Source organism: Nicotiana attenuata, unplaced genomic scaffold (genome assembly GCF_001879085.1).
Source record: "Nicotiana attenuata strain UT unplaced genomic scaffold, NIATTr2, whole genome shotgun sequence".
Lineage (NCBI taxonomy): Eukaryota > Viridiplantae > Streptophyta > Magnoliopsida > Solanales > Solanaceae > Nicotiana > Nicotiana attenuata.
Genome location: NW_017670402.1, coordinates 113748 through 137568, shown reverse-complemented (window position 1 = coordinate 137568; position 23821 = coordinate 113748). Strand labels below are relative to the sequence as shown.

At 35.7% G+C, this 23821-nt stretch overlaps 2 protein-coding genes across 4 annotated transcripts; both read right to left on the bottom strand.

Annotated features, from left to right (window-relative positions):
• Window positions 1-2733: 2733 nt before the first annotated feature.
• On the bottom strand, window positions 2734-10472 carry LOC109238911 (PTI1-like tyrosine-protein kinase 1). Of its 2 annotated transcripts, none has more exons than XM_019405402.1 (8): window positions 10290-10472; window positions 9033-9207; window positions 5651-5904; window positions 5430-5556; window positions 5056-5329; window positions 3630-3762; window positions 3439-3522; window positions 2734-3205 (listed from the first exon to the last, which is right to left on the bottom strand). In XM_019405402.1, the coding sequence occupies exons 2-8, from the start codon at window positions 9124-9126 to the stop codon at window positions 3080-3082; spliced, it is 1092 nt and encodes a 363-aa protein (XP_019260947.1). In that variant the 5' UTR covers window positions 9127-9207; window positions 10290-10472; the 3' UTR covers window positions 2734-3079. The 2 variants fall into 2 exon arrangements, with proteins under 2 accessions (XP_019260947.1, XP_019260946.1); XM_019405401.1 differs by lacking the exon at window positions 10290-10472 and adding an exon at window positions 10007-10214.
• A 1515-nt stretch (window positions 10473-11987) lies between these two features.
• On the bottom strand, window positions 11988-23107 carry LOC109238910. Of its 2 annotated transcripts, none has more exons than XM_019405399.1 (4): window positions 22407-23107; window positions 19635-19881; window positions 13094-13271; window positions 11988-12814 (listed from the first exon to the last, which is right to left on the bottom strand). In XM_019405399.1, exons 1-4 carry the CDS (start codon window positions 22951-22953, stop codon window positions 12290-12292), a joined length of 1497 nt encoding a protein of 498 aa, XP_019260944.1. In that variant the 5' UTR covers window positions 22954-23107; the 3' UTR covers window positions 11988-12289. The 2 variants fall into 2 exon arrangements, with proteins under 2 accessions (XP_019260944.1, XP_019260945.1); XM_019405400.1 differs by having other exon boundaries at window positions 19635-19866.
• Between the last annotated feature and the right edge of the window lie 714 nt (window positions 23108-23821).

Genomic DNA, 23821 nt, shown 5'->3' with positions numbered 1-23821 from the left:
CCCGAAGATTTATCGGAAACAATTTTTCTACCTTCACAAGGTAGGGGTAAGGTATACATGCACATTACCTTTCTACACCCCCACACTATGGGAATATACTAAATATGTTGTTTGTTTTTCTTGTTGTTGACAAAAATTATATTCAAACAAAATGTTCAAATTATAAAACTACAAAAATTACAAGTTTCTGAAAATAATAAATGTTGATATTGTCTAAAAAATTGGATCCACTCAAATAGTTCTTCCTCCGATATGCTCGAGTACTTACATCAAGTCTTGCCAACTCAATATAATAAGATGTAAAAGTGGCAATTAGTTCACTAAAAACTTGAAAAAGTCCTTGCTCTACTGAGCTATTTTTTCCTATGTTCTACTGGCAAGAGCTTCTTGCTTAAGTAAGATTCTATGTTAAAGTAGATAATCACCTTTAGAGCCCGTTTGGACATAAAAAAGAAATTCCTTTTTCTCAAAAGTTTTTCATTTTTTTTCGAAATCAGCGTTTGTTCTTAAATTTTTAATTTTCACTTGAAGATACATTTTGAAAATTTTCAAAAATTTGAAAAACTTCAAAAAGCTATTTTTCGAAATTTTCACTCACAAAAGTTCAAAAACAACCCAAAATCATATTCATGTCCAAACACAATTTTTCCCCCTATTTTGCAATTTTACAATTCTTATGTCCAAACGCCTACTAAATTTAAGATGTGAAAAATTTTGGTTTCACGTTTGGATTGAATTATGATGTTAAACCAAAAGCTTGAAAAAGTAAAAGGAAGAAACAAATGAGCAAATTGAATTTATATTACTTACTTGGTGATTATTGTTTTCACGTTGATTAATTATCCAGGGAAATTAACTTTTAGGTTGCTCTTCTAGTGAAAAATAGAAGTTGTGACCTGTGGGTAGTTCTATGCAACTGATGTATCAAGACCTCGATTGGAATTATATTGACATAGCAGAGAACTTAAGGGTGTGTTTGGATATTTTCTTGAATAATGAGTGATTTTATTACTTATTTTTGGACCCAAAAATTGTTAGCATACGGTTTAATGGCTTAAGGGATTATCGGGGTCAATTTAACATTATCAAAACTTAGGGATTAGCTATTGAAGTTAGAAAAACTTAATTTTCCAACATTTCATCCCCCCCCCCCCCCAACCCCCCCAAAGAACTTCACCATAGACCTAGGTCGGTTTCGGCATACCAAATGTTGATTTCAGATCAAAAGTAGGTCACGATAATAATTTTCAGGTAACTTAAATTTATTTTTTACTATTTCTTAAAAGTCTCATTTTGGGTTTAAAGAATGAGTTGTTTGAAGCGAAATGTATGTGTTGTAGCTAACTGTAGTTGGTTTTGTAAAACTAGATGTTCTATAGCAAGGATGGATATTGGTCTTAGTTGATCTACTTTGGGGTGTTGTATTTTCAATTACGGTAGTTGTAACGACCTAAGTTCTATAATAAACCTATAGTCGATTATTGTTTATTCTAGCTGCTCGGCGGAACTGTTTTATTGATTATAGTATGTTAGGATTATGAATGTAGCTCTATAATTTAATATATTTCCTTTCCCCTACCTCTAATTCTGGAATTTATATGCTAATCAGTTGTATAGAGAGGAAACCATCATAATAGAATCAACACAACTTTACACTCATTCATCTCTATCCTCATATATTCCAAGTTTATGTTTCGAATTATTAAATGTGACATTGATCTTTCGTTCTTTTGAATTGTGAAGTCGATTGTTTTGGGATTTTGAACTATGATACTATTGTATATCAAAATTCCTCTTTTGATTTTTCTTAACAATCTCATTTTTGGATTTTAAAATGAGTTTTATGAAGTTAAATGCATGTGTTGCTGCTCTTTGTACTTGGTATTAAAATTAAATCTTCCATGAGTTTTATGAAGTTAGCTTATTGTAACAACTTGATTCTATATACCTACTGTTTATAATCAACCACTTTATATGTCCACTGAATACCTATGGACAGATTTCGACGGCAAAGTAGCAGAGCAATGGAAATTTGAGAACAAATAGAAAGGCAACAAATGGGGAAGATTGGGATCCAATACATTGCTCTATATATGAAAGGTCAATTATATATCAAACTTGTAATTAAGATAAAACTTCAATATTGAAGGTAAATAAGTACCAAAAGTAGTATAGATAAGTCAAAACTATTTTAAGATAGTTTATTTGACTAGATATGATACAGTCAAACCTCTCTATGACAGCATCGTTTGTTCTGAATATTTTTGGATGTTATAGCGAGGTGTTGTTATAGAGAACATATATTATAACATAACATAAGAATTGGTTCCGGAAAAACTTGGCTTTTATAGTGAAGTGTTGTTATAGAGAGATCTGATACAAATGGACTTTTCTTGTGTTCTATAAGAAAAAGATGGATTGGAAATCCTTGGATATTTATCTATCCTGGCAAAGAGAGAACCCATTTTGGACGATATATGATGGTCAGCCTCTTCTTGATTAGATCACTCATTTCCCATAATCCATTTCAAGTTCTATGCTCTTAATTTTTCTTGACAAAATTTCAGTTTCATTAACTGTCACGCCATGCTTTGGATACTTCATATGGTCTTAAATAATTTATTTTAGTGATCTGGGTTTATTTTGGAGGAACTAGTTTAGAAGAAACAAAAGATCCTAATGGATTTCTGAAGTGTGAAATTGATAGAGAAAAAACAGTAAAAATATGGGAACAATGGTGCAACAATGTTTGTAACCTTGACATTACTTAAAACATAGTAGCATACCAGATGTTCATCATCCAATACATAAAATAAATTATAATACACAAATTGATATGAGGATAGACCACCAAAATGAGGAAAACGAAAAATATCAACAAGTAGCCTAACCCAGTTTTAGAGCAACCCTCGAAAGCACTCCCATACTTTAACATGACACCGCGATAGGCTAAACAAACCAGAGACAGGAGAGCGGGAAAATGAAACTCAAACTGAAAAGAAATACTCGCGTAATCAAACTCAAACTGTGCAATCAGCTGTCAAACTGTATATGATATGAGCAAATGAAACTAGAGCCCCTATGACTCAGGAGCAGGAGCGGGAACAGGTGCCTTTAACAGTGGTTGAAGAGCTTTGACAACAATACTCATATTAGGACGGAACTCAGCCTCATATTGCACGCACAGCGCTGCAACAGCTGCCAACTGAATTAAGCAAACAGGAAAAAAATTACCACTAGACTCATTAGAGGCTTTTATTATCTTTTGGGTGTTGGGGGATCGGTTGCTAAGTATCTTATTCACATCTTTTGTCTATTTCCTTTTCTTTCCATCTTTTTCATTTCTTACTTTTTCTTTCACTGAAGGTAGAGGAAGCTTTTACCAACAAACAAGAAAAAAGGAAAAAGAATGACGTCAGATAGGGGAAGGGGAGAAACCTTAGCAACTCCTTTTGCAGGAACGTCTTTCAACTTTGGATCGACGCATTGCTTAACCTTATCTTCACTTAGTCTCGGAGTAGCCTACAAGCATTACAAATAAATAATCAAGCATAGAAAATAATTGTTACCAAAACAAAATGAGAAGAAATACAAGAAACTAAACATGTCATTTCGTGCAAATTGCTCACCCAAGTAACCAAACTCTGTTGTCCACGAGGCATCGTATGATCTACAGGTTTTCTTCCCGTCAAAAGTTCAAGAAGAACCACCCCAAAGCTATACACATCACTCTTTTGTGTCAATTGTCCTGTCATTGCGTATCTGTAAACATTTTTTTTGAAAGTTGGGTTAAGATAAATCTCCTCAAAACAACAAACGTCCGAAGAATTTTGCCACTAATAAGCAGCAGAAAGAAACATAATAACATAGATCTCAACTTGGTAAAATAGAATATGACACAACGAGCAATAAATTAAAATCTCATATTAGTCATTAAGCTCTGTACCAAAACTTTAGTATCTTAGTAGACAACTATTGTGACAAAGCAAACCTCCTTAAATAACAAAGCTTCAAAATTGAGGCATTGTCATAGAACAAAACCTAACAAACCTGGTATTTCTATAGAAGGATGAAAAAAATAAGAACTTCTTAAAGATTCTTTATGCTTATCAGCTTATGTGTATTTTGCACAAAAGCATATCCAAACATTCCATCAAAAATCTCGGTATGGTTTAGTAGCATTTTTTTTATAACGAGAAATCCCCGATTGTCAGCACTGTTCGAAACTCGGTGAATAATGAGTCCGGTCATCTAGTCTTCTCCACTTAAAATACCAAGCTTTTGTTTGCAGCAAGGTTCGAACCGGTGACATGCGCCTAACTCACACATCACGTGTTGCTCTCTTACCACTAGACCAAACTCAGTCTAGTAGTAGCATTTTGGTAAGAGCATAGCAAATTTCGCATAATCCCATCGCCTAAGGGATATTACTAGGCTCGCGGTACACACAATACTACTAATCTACCACGTGGAACAACAGAACAATCATTTTGGAAGTTGAATGCTTTGATCTTCTAAATGCTTCGAATCACTTCCACGGGCAAGAAGATTTTGTTAGAAGCTTAAATGCCACGTTCATTGATCTCATCCCAAAGAAAATAGGAGCAAAGAAAGGGGGTAACTTTAGACCCATTAGCCTCGTGGGCAATTTCTACAAGATTTTATTGAAAGTTCTGGCAGGAAGATAAAATGGGTTTTCCTCTCTCAGAACCACAGTTTCAAATGCTTAGCGCTAAAGATAAAATACACATAATCTTTGCTCGTGTTTCGCCATCATATTCCTACAGATAACACTCATTCCCACTACTTTGTTTTCCCGTTTTCGCATTTAAATTGGATTTTTCTGGTCCAGGATATGCCTATCCAGAAAGAAACTTAATCTAGATACCTAAAAGAAATACAAAATTCAGTAGCATGTTGCAGGAAGCAATGAGATCAGAATTATTCAAAAACACAAAAAAATAGAAACTAAACTACATGTACTGCCATGTAAGAAGACAGGACAATTTCGCTAAGTAAAGACTAGTCAAAGAAGAGTAAGGTGCAAGACATTACTCTGGTGCATGATAACCAAATGTTCCCAAAACTCGTGTAGAATGAAGACGAGCAGCCATGTCAGGAGACTGATTTGACAGATTAAAATCAGCAATTTTTGCTTTGTAGTCTTCAAAGAGAAGGACATTGCTTGATCTGATATCCCTGTGTATTATTGGAGGCTGGACCTTCTCATGCAAATACTCAAGGCCCCTTGCAGCATCAACAGCAATTTTTACCCGTTGCATCCAATCAAGTGTAGGTCCAGGTTGTGCTCCTTGTACTCCTTTCCTGCCTGCAAGTGTACATACAAATCACAAAGCATATATATCATATATTCACCTTTTCATCAATCTAATAAATTTCCATCTCATTCAAATGATACATTCTGATACCATGCAGAATATCATGCAAGGAACCCATTGTTGCGAACTCATAAGCTAATACACGAAGGTTCCCTTCCACACAGTAACCAAGCAAATCAACCAGATTTTCATGCTTCAATCTTGAAACCATAGAGACCTTCAGAGAAAAAAGAAAATAAAGATCAGTGGGATCGGTGTATGACAGGACATGGAAGCAGTAAGGAAAAATTACATTAAGACAATACAGTTACCTGGCTCAGGAAGTCAACATTAGTCTCAGGCTCAGATGAAACATCAAGCTTTTTCACAGCCACGGCTTTGCCATTGTTTAGATTAGCATAGTATACTCTTCCATAAGATCCTTCACCAATTAATGCCTTCGATCCAAAATTGTCAGTTTCCTCTTTCAGTTCATCCAAAGACAATGCAGGGACCTCTATAGTTGGTATTGCCTTTTGCACTTCAGCCTTGGCAGGAACTGATGCTTTTGACCCTTTCTGATATCCTGATGTGCATATCCAAGGAACAGATTAAAACCTATAACCTGGCCCATTGTAACAGTAGGACTTATCTCACAAGTCACAAGCATATAAGAGATAAATGCACTAGCAAAATTGCAAGGAATATCCTCCAAATTCAATGTGTGCTCTACGAATTCAGTTGGCAGACACATATAATCCCCTTTTTTTGATTGGTCTAACATGCATACCTGATAGCTAAATGTAATAGGAAAAAAGTTACAATATTTTAGTCTTAATATATATGCTCAGACAAATTCATGAGATTTTAGTCTTGTCATAGTTATTCTTGTATTTTCTTATTCCTAGATCTTTGTTATTACAGGTTGTGCCATTTGCTTCCGTTGTCCTATTACCTTGTTGTTGCTACTATTGTTTGTTTATTGCTTCCTTTTCACTGTTCTTGAGCAGAGGGTCTATCAGAAATAGCCTCTCTATCTTCGTAAGGTTGGGGTAAGGTTTGCATACATATTACCCCCAAACACCCACTTGTGGATTTTCACTTTTTTCTTTTTTTTTTTTGGTTGTTGTTGTTATAAGTACAGTTAGGAAGAATCCTAGCTAGGTTGCTGTACCAACTTGACCTTTTTCTAGTTGTAGTACCAGCTAGACTCTTTTACCCTTTTTCTACTTGGAGCACCAACTAAGCTTTTCCGATAAGGCATACAACAATAGAAGTGAATATTTCCAGAGTATACAGCATACAAAGTCCCTGGAAAAATATGAATAGTATCAACAAAGTATTTTATCAATAATCAAACGGCATTAAAAACACATTAACAAGTCTCAGAAAGTTTAGCCCTAAGCCTATCTAGAGAAGACTCAGCAGAAGCAGCAAGGAACTGAAGCTGACAATGGGCTCTGAATAATTGTTTCCCTCTTTTCATAAAGCATTGAATTTCCTTTCCCGTTGCCATCATACTTCCCAGGAAGTTGAGTGAAATGCAAACTCAAGCAACTATCTGGATTTTCTAGAAATATGTATGTGTATATATATAATATTAATCAATAGGTAAAATGCTGTCAGGGGCATATTAGAGAACAACAAAATGGGTACAATGTTAAATACTTTTTACTTTTTGCAGTACTAAGGTACAGGGTACTAAGCAGAGTAATCGTCTAAACCACCCACCAGACATTTTTTTGGGGGAAAAATAATAAAGTTTTATTAACTGTTTAAACAAACGCCCGTGTAGAAGTACACCAAAAAATAGAAAATCTGCAGAGAGACATGGTTTTCTATGGATGATACTCAATCTTCTATACATAAAGGAACCTCATGGGTGCACCAAAAGTAATAAGACTAACCTAGCAGGGTTACATTAAAATCTCCACCGACAGCCCATGGAACAGAAACCAAACCATAAACAGCAGCTACCTCTTTCCATAGCTCTTCTATCTCAGGGTCCAAACACCCCAGTGAACACATAGTTGAATCCAGAATTTATATTCCATGAAGAACGCAATTGATTGTGCCAACATAAGCTTATCATTGCATTTCCAATTTCTGTTATCCCAGAAAATTACAATTCCCCCCTGTTGTCTTGAGCTTTCATCTCCACCTACTCGGCCCATCTGGAACCCCCTAATTGCTTTATACAATTATGGTTCATATCTTTCATTTTGGTTTGGATGAGGCATACAAAACTTGCATTCCATTTATTAATCCCCAGTTTAACCATCCTCCTCTTATCTCTATCATTAATACCCTACACATTGCAGCATAAAATTTTGAGATTTATTGGGTACTCTCTGAATTCCTCCCACCTCTCACCCTGCTTTTAGAATTTGTCCCAAAGCTCACATTAAACTCCAGCAGTTTAACCTCCCTCTCACTCCTACTTTTAAGATGGACTCTTGTTGGGAGTACTAACCTTGGCATTTCCCTACTCCCAATTAGCAACAAAATTTCTAATAAATCTTTTTTTTGAGAAAGATAAAAAATTATATTCCATTAGCACAAAGGCAGTGCAAGAAAATTTTCTAAATCTTCTTCCACTTCTGCTTTTTGTACCCCCAACTGCCTAATTTTCGGCATATTGCTCCTAACCCATCTGGATGCTTCAGCTTGGTTTAATTTCTCTTGTAAATTGTACGCTCCCTCTTCATACCGGGGAAGCATCAAAATGTCCTTGCATGTGGCTGATAGATACTTTCAATGTGGTTGTAATCATCAGCAAAAGAGAAACTTTAATAGTTTTCACTGTAGCACCTATGTTACTTTCTCAAAAAAATGTTGTTTTCACTGTCAGAGATCATTCCCAACTCTCACTCATAAGCATCAGTCACCATCAGAAACGCCATTTCTAATGTCTACTTCATCTTCGTCCTCAACTTCAGTGACCGGAAGCTTCTATCTTCTCCATTTCTGTCACTGTTTCTGTTCTCGAACTTTCTGTCACAAGCCTCACCATCGATTGATATATCTTGGGAACTAAAACGAAGGTTTGTTGAACTTTCCATCACAAGCTTCACCATCTTACAGCTTTAAAGGATTCCTATCTAGCTTTGTCGTACTTTGTTTCGGTGCCAGCTTGCTACTGACTTTATATTAATAATACCTCTACTTATTTAAAAAAAAAGGAAAATTTCTTCTCCCTTCTCCCATGTTTCCGCATCCATTCCATATCAGTATTCATTGTTAAAAGACTCCCGGTAGAATCGAATGGTAACTGAATCATTCCAATAGTTCTGAACAAGTCCTGCGTGGGCTCTTTGTCGATGAGTTTGCATTCCTCAATCCAATCTTTAAACTTACATCACATAATGGCTCAGAAAGAACTTATAACACAAGACTGGATATAAAGAGACTGACTAGTGACCACCAAACGGGCATCACCACTGCGGAAAACACCTCTCAGTACATAGCAGCTTTTACTACTTTTAAAGACACTGGAAAGAGAACAACAACATGGAATAATCATAGGCCTGACTGAATCTCCAGAGTATTATAAATTTGTCCTCTAAACCCCGAAAGGGATATAGTTATCTTAAGATTACAACTATTAGCAATATCAAATGGGACAAATGAGCCAAAAGACCATTTTAGAGAAGAAAAAGGAGATAAACTTTTGTTTCATCTGATGTAGCATAAGCACAAAAAATATCAACATACCATCAACATTGTTCTTGGGGCTTTTGTGGAGCTCGTTTTCATGCGATGGGTCAGACTCCTCTACTTGGCAGGTGCAGCAGAGCCACCTTTTCATCCTTCCTCTCTTTCTCAAATAAAGATCGTCTTTAGCCCTTCCGTTCTCCAAGCGGACAAAGTAACCAGGAGGTGCATGTGCCTGTGAAGTAAGTCCAACATAAGAATAGCGCAGTACTTAATACAACTTTATCATAGCATGCATGCCATAACACATAAGCCAATTGATTCCAAGAGATTACCATACGAAAACTGCATACCATCTCTTTATTGAATTACTTTGGAACTCTTCGTACCATTAAACATTCCAAAACTAAAACCCGTTATAATCAAATATGAAGTCGAATGCTAACCCGATAACATCAAAGACTAAGACGAATGATCTTCATTTCAAGGCTATATTCTTGCTCTATGACATCTACACGGAACTTAATATACATTTTATGCCAGTAACAGAAGGAACCAGAAAACAAGTACAAACCCACCAACAAGAAAACATACTTTTCTCAGCTAAAGTAGCAGGTTATTAATACCTTCTCCAAAGAAAAAGGAAAAAAAAAAAGTAGGTTATTATTAGTAAAAGATACAGAAACACATGTTAATGCTTTCAAATAATATTTCCTTCCACAGAAGCGCCTAATATGGCCACATTTCCTAATATTCAGCAGAAGGGGAAACGAAACAAGGAGAGAAAGAAAGGAAGAAATGCACTGAATATAGAATCCACAAAAAGAAAATTGCCAAATGCGACTAGATACCATTCCCTATACAACCAAACCTCTCAAATTCAAAATTATAAGATAAAATCTCTTTAAAAAGAAGAAAAATAGAAAAAAATCAACATTAAAATTTTTGCAACAAAACAAAGGTTCAAGGTTTTTTTTATCATAACAGAGGCTCAAGTTGAACATATTCAAAAAGGAAGTCGCTCAAAATCTTACCCCTAGTCGTTGCCTATGGAAATTGTCATCCATAGCCATCCCAACAAACAAAAATAAGCAGCTTATACAATCAACCAAAACCAAAATCTTGAAAACCCCAGATCCAAAAAAAGGGAACAAGAAATGAAACAAGGAGAGAGAGACTGAAAGAAATTGAAAAATGAGAAAAAAGTTCAAAGAAGAAAACACAACTCATTCAGAATAATAGTAGCCATTAAAAAACCATAAAGTTGTTCTCTTTTTTTCCCTTTAAATATAATACTATTCTTTTTGTTGAATTTACCTGATTCTTTTTTCCTCTTCTCTACGTTTCTGATTGCTTTGTAGAGACAAAGAGGAGCAAAGGGGTTTGTGGGTTTTTGATTTCTTCTTTTCTTTGGGGGTTCGAATGGTCGGAAATAAAGGTGAAGAACAGGTAAGCAAAGCAACGAGCGAACGAGGGAGAATATACTAAATATAGTATGCTTTTTAAGTGTCAACTCTTAAATGCGATTTATAAGTCCTAGTTGCGATTTATATATCTCATCCCCTAAATGCGATTTAAACTCATTTACATGTACGATTTGACAAATGTGATTATAATACGATTTAAAATGTCTTGTTCAACTACGACGGTCGACGCTTAAGCATCGGCTAGTGGAACCACTTGTGACCTTCTTTCGCATTCGAGGTGGGCTCTTTACACAAATGATATGGAGGTCGAGTACGGTGAACAAGTAAGACATGGGCTCTTCGATTAGGTGAACCAATCCAACTAGGCCAAAATACAATCATTTACTCCATTTCACGCTTTAGCGAAGCTTAGGTCCTTTGGTCCAAAACGAACCTATTGGGTCCAATCGCTGCTCCCCTTTTATTATTTAATGAAAAAGGTAGAAATTCCATATGCCTCCTTCTTTATATATCGCATTCTACTAATATGGTTAATAATAATGTTATTTACAACTCGTTTCCTCGAATGTGATTACAAGTTGCATTCCTCAAATACGCTTTATTAGTCACATTATAATGTAGTTATGTTGTACCCTAGCTTTTTATTTAATTGAACTCTCTACTCTTTCTCCCAAAGAAAATAAATTAAAATGAAATTGAATGCTCTACTCTTTCTGCCCAAAAAAAAAAAAAAAAAAACTAAAATGAAAATTCTCGTTAAATCACAAAAGAGAAGAAAATGTGTCACACGTCTTTCCTAGATCAAGACGATATTATTTTGTTAGTAGACTCATCTATGAATCATGAAGAAATGAATGCTACAATTTTCATAACTATGTCAAACAATTGAGCAAATATCAAAATGTTATATAATCTTTTTGACATTTTTTGTTTTTACATTTTTTATTAGACTTTATAGAATTATTTTACAAAAATTATACATACCTGAGCGCGAAGAAGTCATCGAAAAAACAAAAAAATATGACTTTTTAAAATTTCTAAAAAATCATGGAAGAACAAGAATTCATAGTTCTAATAAGATTGATGTCTTAGCTATCAAATTCATTCAATATTTGTTAATTCGATGAAATTATACTAATGATTATTTCTAGTTTAATCTTTCACAAAAATATAAATGGAACACCTTATTTCTTAACGATTAAGATAGCCCATAGTATTACAATAAAAATATAAAACTCAAAATTCAGTTTTATGTAATGCATTTCAAATATCCAGATTAGAAATCTTCCTTATATGACTAATTTAGTACTTCATAATCATTTTTTAAATATGAACTTCCACATATTTTACGATTGTATTAGTAAACTTCAATTATAAAAATTTAATTCTAAAAATGAAATACCTTCAATAAATATATGAAGCAAGCAAGCCTGCCCTACTCTCTCATGAAACCCACAGCCATGTCAACAAATGGGTATGTTGAAAAAGTCATATAGTCGGGCTCCAATGCGGGTACCGGACACCGGATGGGAAACAAAAAAAAAAGTTTAGAAACAGAAGCATGACGTCCAAACATTAACAGAATAAATTTAGCAAGAACCCTCCATCTAAAATTATTAGCACTCCAAATTCTTGTCTTACAGCAGTTTAATAGTGTTCATCACATCAACTCTACTTTTTTTAGTATAAATTATCATGGGAACACCATGACCAAAGAAAACTGAAAAGTATATTTTGTTCAAGTCCCCCAACAGGGCTTTTCGATTAAATAAAAATTCGCTGCTCTACATTTCGAGAAAGTGGAATAAGAAAGGCCGTTGTACCCTAGGCCCGACAGAATAATGAGAAGAAAGAGGCCGATTGGAGAAGTTTTGTTTGAGAAATATATATTCATTGTTCCGACTGTCCAAAATATCTGCCAGATATTGTGACCAACATATTAAGCATAATAACTTCATCATCGAGTTTGGACTTCTCAGCTCTCAAGCTTGCACATTTTCGGAGTAATGACCGTAGGGCTGCACATGTATCAGCATTGACAGGAGTATCAACCGCAGCGCACAGAGCAAACAGCCATAAGCAGTCATCCCTTGAAAGAGCACTCATGCTTTGCACAGCTGTAATTCGCTTCCTTAACATTGAAACTTGACCTGCAGCATCCATTCGTAAGATAACAGACAAGGTAGGGCTGTTGCCAAATCTTCCGGCAGGAGATGACTTTGGTATGGAATTTCCCAGGTCAGGATCATCACCAGCATCAGATAGGCAAGACTCGTCTTCTCCTGACATCAAACCATCAAACTTATCCAAAACAATGTTTTCAGGAAGCTGATCTGAAGAGTTTTCTTGATCAACAAAGGTTGCTGAACGCAGCTGAGTAGAAGTTCCAACATTAGCTTCCAAACGTGATAAAGCCTGAAACGAACCACAAGTTCCTTCATAAAAAAACATATGTAAACCGTTCAGGAGCACTACCTGCTCAAGAACTCCATAAAAATAAAGTAATCTCAAAATTCGGGTCATGAGTAGCCAATAATGACACAAATCACATCCATCATGCAACTTTAAGTTCCGATCACATTTTCAGGGGTAAAGGAGCAGAGCTCGTATAGGATATTTTGATGTTTGGATGAGTCAAACAACTATTGCATTTCCATTTCTAAAAAAGCTTCAATGCAAATATGAAAGAAATACCTGTCTTAGCTCTGAAAAATCAGCAAGGAACGCTTCCTCCCACTCCTTGAGCGGCAACAAGTGCTCTAGACAGCTTGCAATATCAGGAATTTGAGGCATGTAAGACGTCTGTTCTTTGTTTAGTTTACTGCCTTCAACCTTTGCGACCTTCACTTTTGGCAACTGTAATGCTTCCCACCTAGGACAAATTCAGCATCCATATCATTTTAGCGCCAGCTTAATGTCATGGCCAGCCGAATATGTTACAGAAAATGACGAAATTCTGAAATACAATGTCTAGCTAACTCGTAAATATATCCACCAAGTTTTAGAACGTGTTTAACATTTAGCTACAAATGCTTTCATGAGCTTCAACTCGAGTTAGAGCTTCAACCTACATGGGCATAAGTGTACAACACATCAGGTACGTTACTGGTGACCAAGAGTTTAAGACTGAAAAATTGGAGGGCGACAATAAGAGTACTATACCTTTTGCAGGCACCACAACCACAAATTTCAGACATGTCATGAAAGATGCGTAGCCTCCTACTGTGGCAGAGGAAAGCATGCATGGTTAATTTGGCAGCAGGGCTGAAAGCTCTTGAGAAGAGTACCAACTGGTCATAGGCAAGTTCATCAATGTTATTTTTGGTTGGGCTAGCAAGATGAGCAGTTACAGGAGTGTTGATGCCTATTTTGTTTGTTCAGTTAGAAAATGAAAAGGCATGGAATTTAAAGTAGAGGCTTTATTGGCTTCAACATTTGCTTTTTCAAGCCCCAGAAATTGGACATAGGAGAAACTACAAATCCTTTACTTACATTTTTATTGAGAAATTAAAATTCCTTTACATCCCTTGCAACCATAACAAGTAATTGGAAGTTAATGAGAATATTCACCTAAGGGAGTAAATACGGTGACTCCCTTTTTCCCCGCTCCTTACCGAAGCAAACATAGCATAAAGTTGGAGTTCATGGGAAGGCAGTTAATGACTTGACATATAACATAAGATTGATAGAGCTTGTGAGGAAAGGTGATAGGTTACAAGTACTTTGGGCATGAGTACTTTTCTTTATGTTTTGATGATCTAACAAACTTACCATCCAGAACCAGAGAAGCAACCTGTTATACATTTACAAGACCTTAAGATCACAAAGTTCCAGGTTGGGATCCAGCGTGGGATATAACCAACTCTTCAGAGTGGAAGGAACGGCTGAGGGAACAGGTCCCTACCAGTTCCCGAAGAGACTGTATGAAGTCAACTCTCCAGCTGGAAAGTTGCTGCCTGCACACGCTACTGTACAAGAACAGTGCAGCAGTCAACTTTTTGTGGAGGTCTTTTTACCTACCTTGCTTACATCATTGTAAGTGATGTCACACATGTATAAATACAATCAAGGAAGGTAAAACAACTTATTTCATGAGAGAACAAGATAAGGAATCTTATTCAATTAAGTTCCCTTGCATTCAGAATAACTAGTCACATGTCTGGTTCAATTCTCAATGAAATCAGATAAGGAAACAACAGAGTGACCAGATAGGGATCAGTTTCCCTCGTCGTTGTACAGTCAACTCTACAGCTGTAAAAGCTGTTGCACTGTACCGTCTGACAGGCTACTGCACCGTACCGTCTGGCAGCAGCACAGCTATAGCTTGCTAAGGCCAAACTAAAGGGCACTTTATTACATCATCCTTGATAACATCACACACATATATTATCAACATGAGGCAAAGAATTTGATCACTCCAACACTTGCAAAATCAAAAGAAAATATTCTCTCAAGTGCTAGACACAACCTCTCTCAAGAACAAAGCTGTTGCAACCTCAAGGACCAGATCCAAAGATTGAAGATATCATAAGTCCTTAGATTTGTTGAGTCTTTGTTATTTGTTCTTCATTTGTAACTCCTACTTAGCTTAGTTAGAAGCATTGTGTAGGAAACCCTTTATAAATCATAAACCCTTGTGTTTGTGTCTTGGCTAGAGTTAGTCGAGTTGTGAAGTCTTTGTAATAGAGTTATTACAAAGTGGCTTGTAATAGTGTTGTTACAAGTTAGTGAGTGATTAAGTCTTTGTAATAGAGTTATTACAAAGTGGCTTATAATAGTGTATTACAAGTTATTAAGAGGTTAATTCCTAGGTTACAATAGGTTGTAATCTAAAGATTGCTCAGTAGTGAAGTTGAAATCCTACGAGGGTAGGTCGTGGTTTTTAATCCCGTTGAGCTAGGAGTTTTCCACGTAAAATTCCTCTGTGTTCTTTATTTACTGCCGATTTACCGTGGGAACAAATAGAGAACCTGATTCCCTATACTGACAGTCTGTTGCTTACAGTGGGAACTAATAGAGAACCCGGTTCTCTATACAGTTTGGTGGACTCATATATTCTATGAAAAGGGGATATGAAAGTGGAGCAGAAAGTTAGAGAGAATGTCCAACTTCTCTCTAGAAGTCCGGTAGGCCAGTTTTCTCAGATACTGTTTCTTTGTTTTTCTCCAATCATTTTCTTAAAGTAATCTATTAAAAACTGAGCAATTAATGATGGAAAGAAGAATTTATTTCATATATGGTAAGAAGTCTTATGCAATTTCAGAGAACAGTTATGACAGTGAAGCATGGTATGATTGGGTTGAAAGAACGAAAAACTCAATTTGTCGTATGACTGTTAGTAGGAGAGCGTTGTTGCGGCTATGCCAGTTGTTTCACGAAGCTTCAGTGGGACGTGATAACATCTACAGAAGATGGAAGATGCTTGACCAACTCTACCAGTATTATTGTTCCCAAAATTACAGCTACTATTGCAGATACATATGCATAGTTGCAGTTCAAGGCAGCAGAAGAAGTGTAATCATTCTACCGGAAGTTGTAAACAGTTCAGGGTGGACTTGGCAACCACAATATGATAAGTTGGTTATCCAAGAATTAGGAAAACCTTCCTAATTTTTTTTTTTTTTTGCTTAAATATCCTTAAAAGGAGCCATCTTATGTTGTCATCGGTATCAATAAAAGTTTTCTTCTTCTTTTCTCGTTCACGATCGGCAAGTTGCTACAGAGGTTTTAAGTGAGGATGCCATATGATATTAGCAAATATATAATTTAGAATGGGAAGAAAGGTAAATGCAAATACGAGTGCATGTGGGGGTGGGGGGGTGGGGGGGAGGTCATTGATTTCAGAAAGGTATTAGGAAAGAATGGGTTCACTCCAAGAAATTTTTCTCAGCTATTAAGATGGATAGAAAGGGGTCAATTCAAACTGTTGGTGTGATCAGATGAGCCAAGTCATGTAGGAGCTCACCGGTCACCAGAAGAAGATATGTTCGTGATTGAAATTAATTGTGAAAGACTCGAGCATCAAATATAAAATCTTAATGCAATGGGTGAAGTATTCCATAATCATTTTATACCCCTTTGGAAACACTTACATAACCAATACGGGACGTATCAGCTGCCCCTCTGCATGTGTTATACTTTCTAAGGTTTACATGCAAAATTTTGACTTTTTGCGTATTATATTTGCTCTTTTTTTGGTTTTCTATGGGCTTTTTTTTCTTTTCTAAACTGAAATTGCTCAAAATGTTTAAGAGTAGACCAGTCATTTCGATACGTTGACAAATGAATTTAACAGCACTGTTATGATAGTCGGAGAGGCTCGATATGATGAAGAGTAAGCTTAGCGTAAATGAAAGATAAGCTCAATAGGCAAATAAGCGTGCCTGAAATAGAGTTAGTGACTGATGGACTGAACTTAGAGAGAAGCACAACTCATTGGGCTGAGTTCAGAGGAGGAACCCCAGAGCATAGAAGTAGAGCGAGGATAGGCTTACCAAAATTTGGCATTGATATCATGTGACAGAATCTAAGTATCCAACCTAAAACCTACTTAAAACCTTAAGACACTTAGGGTGTGTTTGGTATGCTGAAAAATATTTTCTAATTTTTCCATGTTTGGTTGGCTTAAATATTTTAGAAAACATTTTAATTTCCTCATGACTATACGGAATAAAAGAAAATAGTGCTATGACTATACGGAATAAAAGCTTCTGGCTGATAAGCTTGAAGCTGGGTGCTTCTAAAAGGGATTACCCAATGGGTTATAACCTTTAGGAAGTGCAATGTTTTATGTCAATTGTTGATCATATTGATGTAGTAGATCCTTTATTTTGATACCAAGCAGCCAATCCAGATTAATTTTAAGTCGAGACACAAATGCACAAAAACTCCTATAGCAGAACTATGAGTGTAAAGATAGGGAAAAGGAAAGAAGAATGAAGAGAGGGAAAATAGTAGAGGAGTTTGCAGAAGCAAAATCTAAAATTCAGAGAAGAAGAAGAGAAGCAGTGGGTAGAAGTAGCAGACAATGGGAGGACAACGGGGGAACAATCACATAACTTTTTTCCTCTTCTATAAATAGAAAATAATTACCTGTCATGCTCAAGAAAATGTTTGTTAAAAAACTTTTGAAACTTAACATATTTAATTGTAAACTTTTATTCTAAATATATAGTACTTTATTTTAAACATATACAGTCAGACCTCTCTATAACAGCATCCCTATATAACAACCATTCACTATAAAAGCCAAATTTTTCTGGAACCGATTTTAACATTACGTTATAATATATCTTCTCTATAACAGCACTTCACTATAGCAGCCAAAAAATATCGGAACAAACGAGGCTATTATAGAGAGGTTTGACTGTAGTACTTAACGTAATCCCTAAATATGAAAATTTTATTTCAAAAAGTTAATAAAGCAATGCTTGAACTCTGGCTTAGATGCGCTGACCCTCAAAATCTAAATCCCACAATAGCTTTTGAGATCGAGGAAGCATGAAATTACAGCTAAGATCCAAAACTCTAAGAAATGGCCCAAAGCTAAATGATGACTTACAAGAAGGTAATAAAAGAACTTGGACACAAAATACTCTTAAGCTATTTAACTCCTAAGTTCACATTTTGCTGTATTTATCAAATCCTGTGAACCAATTAGTGTCACGTCTAAATGTGCATTGGTTCAATTGTGACTGGATTTTGTCAGCATCAACTGCATTTTTTTAATGCCAAATGGAGAAATCCAGCCATGGTCAAAAGTTTCCTCCTGAACTAGAATTGGCTCGCAGAAAGCACAGCAGTTGATTACTTTTCAGCTATATGCTGATTGACATGGAGGAAGAGAAACTGAAATATTTAAGTGAATGAAGTCAGCTTATACCAGCTTAAACTAGCTTCTCTTCTTGGGTTGACGGGCTCTAAACAGAGTTAGTGACAAATTCAGTACATCTTTTTACATGCTAAGGGCTACTTGTATAACCCTCTCTATGCGGTTATTCAATTGAAGGTGTTTTTGTTACTAACACTTGTATATCCTTGTATATGTGGTACCAAACTTAAATAATACCAATTTCATGTTACCCATTTAAAAAAGAAAATGCTTATATCAATGACACTTCACCATTTGAAATAAAATTGATTTATCACCACCATCTCAAAAGAAATCAACTTACTTTTATAAGTGATTCCAAAGTTATTGACTCGATTTGTTAGAACTTCAGTACATCAACAATGTTATTGAGTAGGTGTGTCAAGTAGCGGCCTGCGCTACACTTGGGTGGGGTTAAAATAGGTTAAATCAATAAACAGGTTGAGTCATAACCCGGACACAGTTTGCTTAGGTCAAAGATGGGAAGGTCAATTTGTCTAAACATAGATCATAACCCAACCCACCCAACTCAAAATCATTTTTCATTAATTTATTTCTTCTTTTATAATTTATTTAATTACCAAATCAAACTAATAAAAGTTGCTTCTTTTATTTACTTTGACTATATCAAACAGATATAACCCAAATAACTAATTTTACTTGTAATTTTTTATGGATCCATTTGTTATTAGAGCTAAAAGATTAATAGGAAGTAAACAAAAGCAAAAGACCGAGAAGCATTTGAAGAGTACAAGAGAGCTAAGAGCGAAGCTACAAAGACTATTAGTAAAGCTCGCGAGGAAGCCCTAAATGGCTCGTACCAAAAATTAGGGATATGAGAAAGGGAGAAAGAAATGTTTAAAATAGTAAGATGGAGAGAGAAGAGGAGTAAGGATTTAAACCGGCTGAAGTGTATCAAGGATGATGCTCAACTAGTGTTGACAGGAGATAATGAGACCAAGGAGAAATTGATTAGGCTATTTTTATCAATTCTTCAACTCGAACAATGAGAATTACAAATCTCCATACATCTTACCCTTTAGCTACACTCTTAGAATTAGGCCGTCAAATGTAAAGGATGCCAGGAAAAAAAAGAAAAAAAATGAACATTAGAAAAGTCTGTGGTCCAAACAGTATCCCTATAGAGGGTTGGAAGTAGCTTAAACAGGTTGGAGTAGGATGGATTACCATGTTATTTAATGTTATACCAAGTTATCCCTCTACATTTTTCTATGAAAAGGGTAGAGGCTTCAAGCACAACTTATCATCCCAGATCTACTATAAAGCCTTCATTTTATTTTTGTAACATCCATAACATGGATAGGTTAAGAGCAACCCTTTTAGACACGAATAGAAAAGTGGTACCTGACACGCCTAAGATACTCAAGCCCATCTTCAGGAGGACCAGAATCAAAGTCAGGCTCTCCTGTAACTATAAAGGCAGGTCTTTGGATGCTACTATAATCATCATTGCTATCATCACTTTCTTCATAAACATCGCTTTTTCCCTCATAAGAGATGCCATCATCCCTACTGAGAGGAAATGCCGAAGGAGAATATCTAGTGTCTATACTCCCTTCTTGATCATCCGAGTGCCCTGAATGGTCATTACCTGAAAGGCGTAAACGATTACTGACATACACTCAGCAACTTCTAATACAGATGTCTGAGCAAATCCAGAAAATCAACTAATATATCATCCTCAAGCAAATTTCAGGTTGAGATGTTTATTCACTTCAAATGCAAATGAAATTTATCAATTCAGTCACTTTACAACTGCAAGTAGACCATACAATTACATCAGCAATCCATTTTCCAGTGTACTACATTCTATTACATGAACAATACACGTAAACGCATCATCTCTCTATCTAGCACTGTATCAACATTTCATTTACAAGAGCTATCTATATACAATAAGATTCATCACTGTGGTAAGATATGAGCAAATAAGAAATCAATGCTCATCCCAAACACTTTTCTGTACAGCAGAGAGTATTGGACAATGGTTAGAAATGCTCTTCCCGACCACCCTTTATCTCGAACTGGGTACTATAGTAAAGACCTAATGGCTAGGTAAACACAAAGTGTTTTGCAGATTCATATATGTCATGCCTCTTTGCGTATAAACTTTCATATGTTTTCCTTGTTCTTTTGCAGCCAAAACACCTGTGCCAACAGAAATTTGGAAACCCATCAAATTGACACAACCACAATAGAATGTGTACAGAAGCAAACAATACATAAAGGCGAGAAATAGAGTAAAAACTTTGACATGAAATGTGTAGCTTGTCAAAATGTCAAGAGTTATAATCTACAATATAACCCTAGTTACATCTAAACTTGCATTTGCATGAAAATGGGGAAGGTCGATGATAGGGGTCCGTTGTTGGAACACAAATTCTCCACTGCAATAGTTGTGTCCTTTTCCCCCTTTTTTTTTATTGTGAAAGAAGCACTCTTTGAATCCCTTTTACCCAAAGTGTTAAAACAGATTTAACAAAAAAAATGTTTAGAGTGGCATTTGAGATTTTAATTTTTATTCTTTTGAGATTTTAATTTTTATTCTTTGGCGTTCCTAGATATATCCAGTAATGGTGCCACTGTGCCAGCAAGGAATGGTAGAAAAGATAAAACCCCGACCTTAAACAATAAGCAACTAACAATTTTAATTTTTATTCTTTGGCGTTCCTAGATATATCCAGTAATGGTGCCACTGTGCCAGCAAGGAATGGTAGAAAAGATAAAACCCCGACCTTAAACAATAAGCAACTAACAATTTTAAATGGTGAAGATCAAACAGCTTCTGAAACTAATATTCACTTTGCACACAGGCTTATATGTTTAGGGGACAGAGAGAGAGTGAGATGTCGTTTCTGATAGCGACCAAGTATGGCTGTGTGCATATATATATATATATATATATATATATATATATATATATATATATATATATATATATATGTATGTATGTATATATATATATATGTATAAAGAAGCCAAGCATCAACCACGAAAACTAAAAAGGAAGGGTGAAAAGTAAAAACAAAACTTTTAGTTTTTTTAAAATAAATAAGCAATATTTCACTGATGAAAACCAGCATTAAGAAAATGCTGGTGCAAAATACATTCAAGGATGAAATCAAGTATGGCTGATGAAATCAAGTATGGCTTCAACTTCATTTACAATTGCCATCTTGCACCAAAAAGCTACCCAAATTATGCAACCATGCTTAGGCTAATACTAATTACATTTTCAAATTTGCCTTCAAATATTCTAAGATTCCTTTCCCTTCAAAAACAAAACTTTAGTTGATTGCTCATGCACTTCACAGAACTAACTGGGAAACAATGGACCCTCCAAGATACAAGGCACACATGGATGTATTACCAAGAAACTCTTAAAGCATAGAACTCACTGCATAATAGGCCATAGAGCACTCCGCTGAGCAATTTTACAGATTCAGTTGATGAAATATCAATTTTTTTTATAAAAGCAAATCACTAAAGAGTAAAAAGATATTTTATGTAGCCAAAGAAGTTTTTGTATTCTCTTAGACAAACGACGATATTGTATAATTCTTCCAGTATCTTGATTTTGACTTGATACAAATTCGGGTATGGCATTCTCTTGTCTTTTTCTCATATACTCCTAGATCACCATACGTATTGTTACCTCTTTGGTGCTTTTCTTTTATATAGCTTTCTTATTTACCGATCAAAAACGAAAAGAGAAAAAAGGATACAACTTGAATTTGGCTGGCCTGCATGTTCGTACATTGATTTAAATAGAATGACCTCCCGCTTTACATTTGAACAACTTTAGAAAGAAACATCCAAAAGCAATAATCCAACATGTCAATCTCTTAAAATGGTACCACCATGCCAACAGATAATGAACACTATTTCACAAAGATTGAGAGGTTTAAATATTAAACCTTCAAATCAATTGACTAGGTAAACTTCACTCCATAATTATTTTTATCAGGCTCCACAAATTATCATGTAATCTTTACTGCCAGTTTCGGAAATATAGTAAATTATACTCTCAAGAAACACCAGGTATCAAAGAACAAACAACATTAGCCGTACAACTATTCAAACAATGCAGAAAAAGAAAATTCAGATAATACGAACCAGAAATCACAGGGGTATTTTCTTTTCCAAGGTGCCCACGAATGTGCTTTTGAGTATTAGACCGAAGGAGGCCATCGTATTCCTTTTGCACAGTATCATCAAGCCCACAATACACCTCAGCCCACATTTTCCTCTGTTCTTCGATTCCAATAAATCTCAAATTTTCCAACTCCTTTCTACGATAAGCCATTTTCTCTTCTCCTCCTTTCCTTTTACAGCCATCAGAAATGAGCACATTTTTTTCTTTGGCTTCTGCCATATTCCTACCTTTTGCTTTTCTTGCCACCATTTTCTCTCCATTCTCTTTTTCCACTTGATGATTTGCATTCTTTTTCTTCCTATTTGTTCGTGATTTGAATCTTTTATCAACTGTGCGACTTTTTCCACCCTGAGAGATATCAATCATTGCTGTATCATCAATTACTTCAATTTTCAGTGAACACCTAACAGACCCATCATCTGTTGTATCTTTGGGCGGCACATGGGTATTGTCTTTGACTTCAAATTCTTGAGTATCCATATAGAGCTTCTCAGAAATGATTGTCATCTTTACAGAGTTGGCCTTCTTGGTGAAAGAAAGGGAGTCGTACCCTTTGGTGTTGGAGAACTCAGAGAGGATTTCTTTGGATTATTCACATTCACAAGAGGGAGAGAAAGCGGTAAATTGGAGCTAAGGGGTTTGGGGTTTTTGGCATTTGGAGGGCTTTTATAGCATTTTCTACACGCGGGTAGAAACGTTTTTGAGAATCACAATCGTCCGTATGCATGCTCAAGTAGTCACGTGTCACAATATATGCGGACCACTAAACTTGTCTGCATTTTTATCTGGATCCGGAACCAAAATGTTGTTATTTTGGATTCAAAAGATACAAATAAGTGTAAAAAAAAAAGGTGACCATAATATATATAATGCCAGAAAACCTGGCGCTATATAATAACGGTAACCGCACCGTTAATGTATAGCGCCAGGTTTTCTGGCGTTATACACTGTCACAGCGATATAGCGCCAGGTTTTCTGGCGTTATACACTGACACAGTGATATAGCGCCAGAAAACCTGGCGTTATATCCCTCAATAAAAAACCCTCCATCTTCTTCACCCGTCTTCTTCTTCACCATTATTTTAGTCCTCTATCCAAAAACCTGGTCCCCCCACTGTCCGCCATTATAAAAAAAAATTGGGTCCCCCCGGCACATAAAACTTGAAGAACGTAGGTCTCACACTCGAGTAGAGCTTCTTGTTATTGTTGATTCACGCTTTCGGAGTCAAAATTTCGATCTATTTGCTTTCCGAAAATTCTAAATCGAGGTATTTCGATTTATTTTAAGTTGAAACTTTTATAATAATGCATATTATTTGATTTGTATGTGTTCTATTTCGGTTTTTTTTTTTCGAAATTAGCATCTTAAATTTAT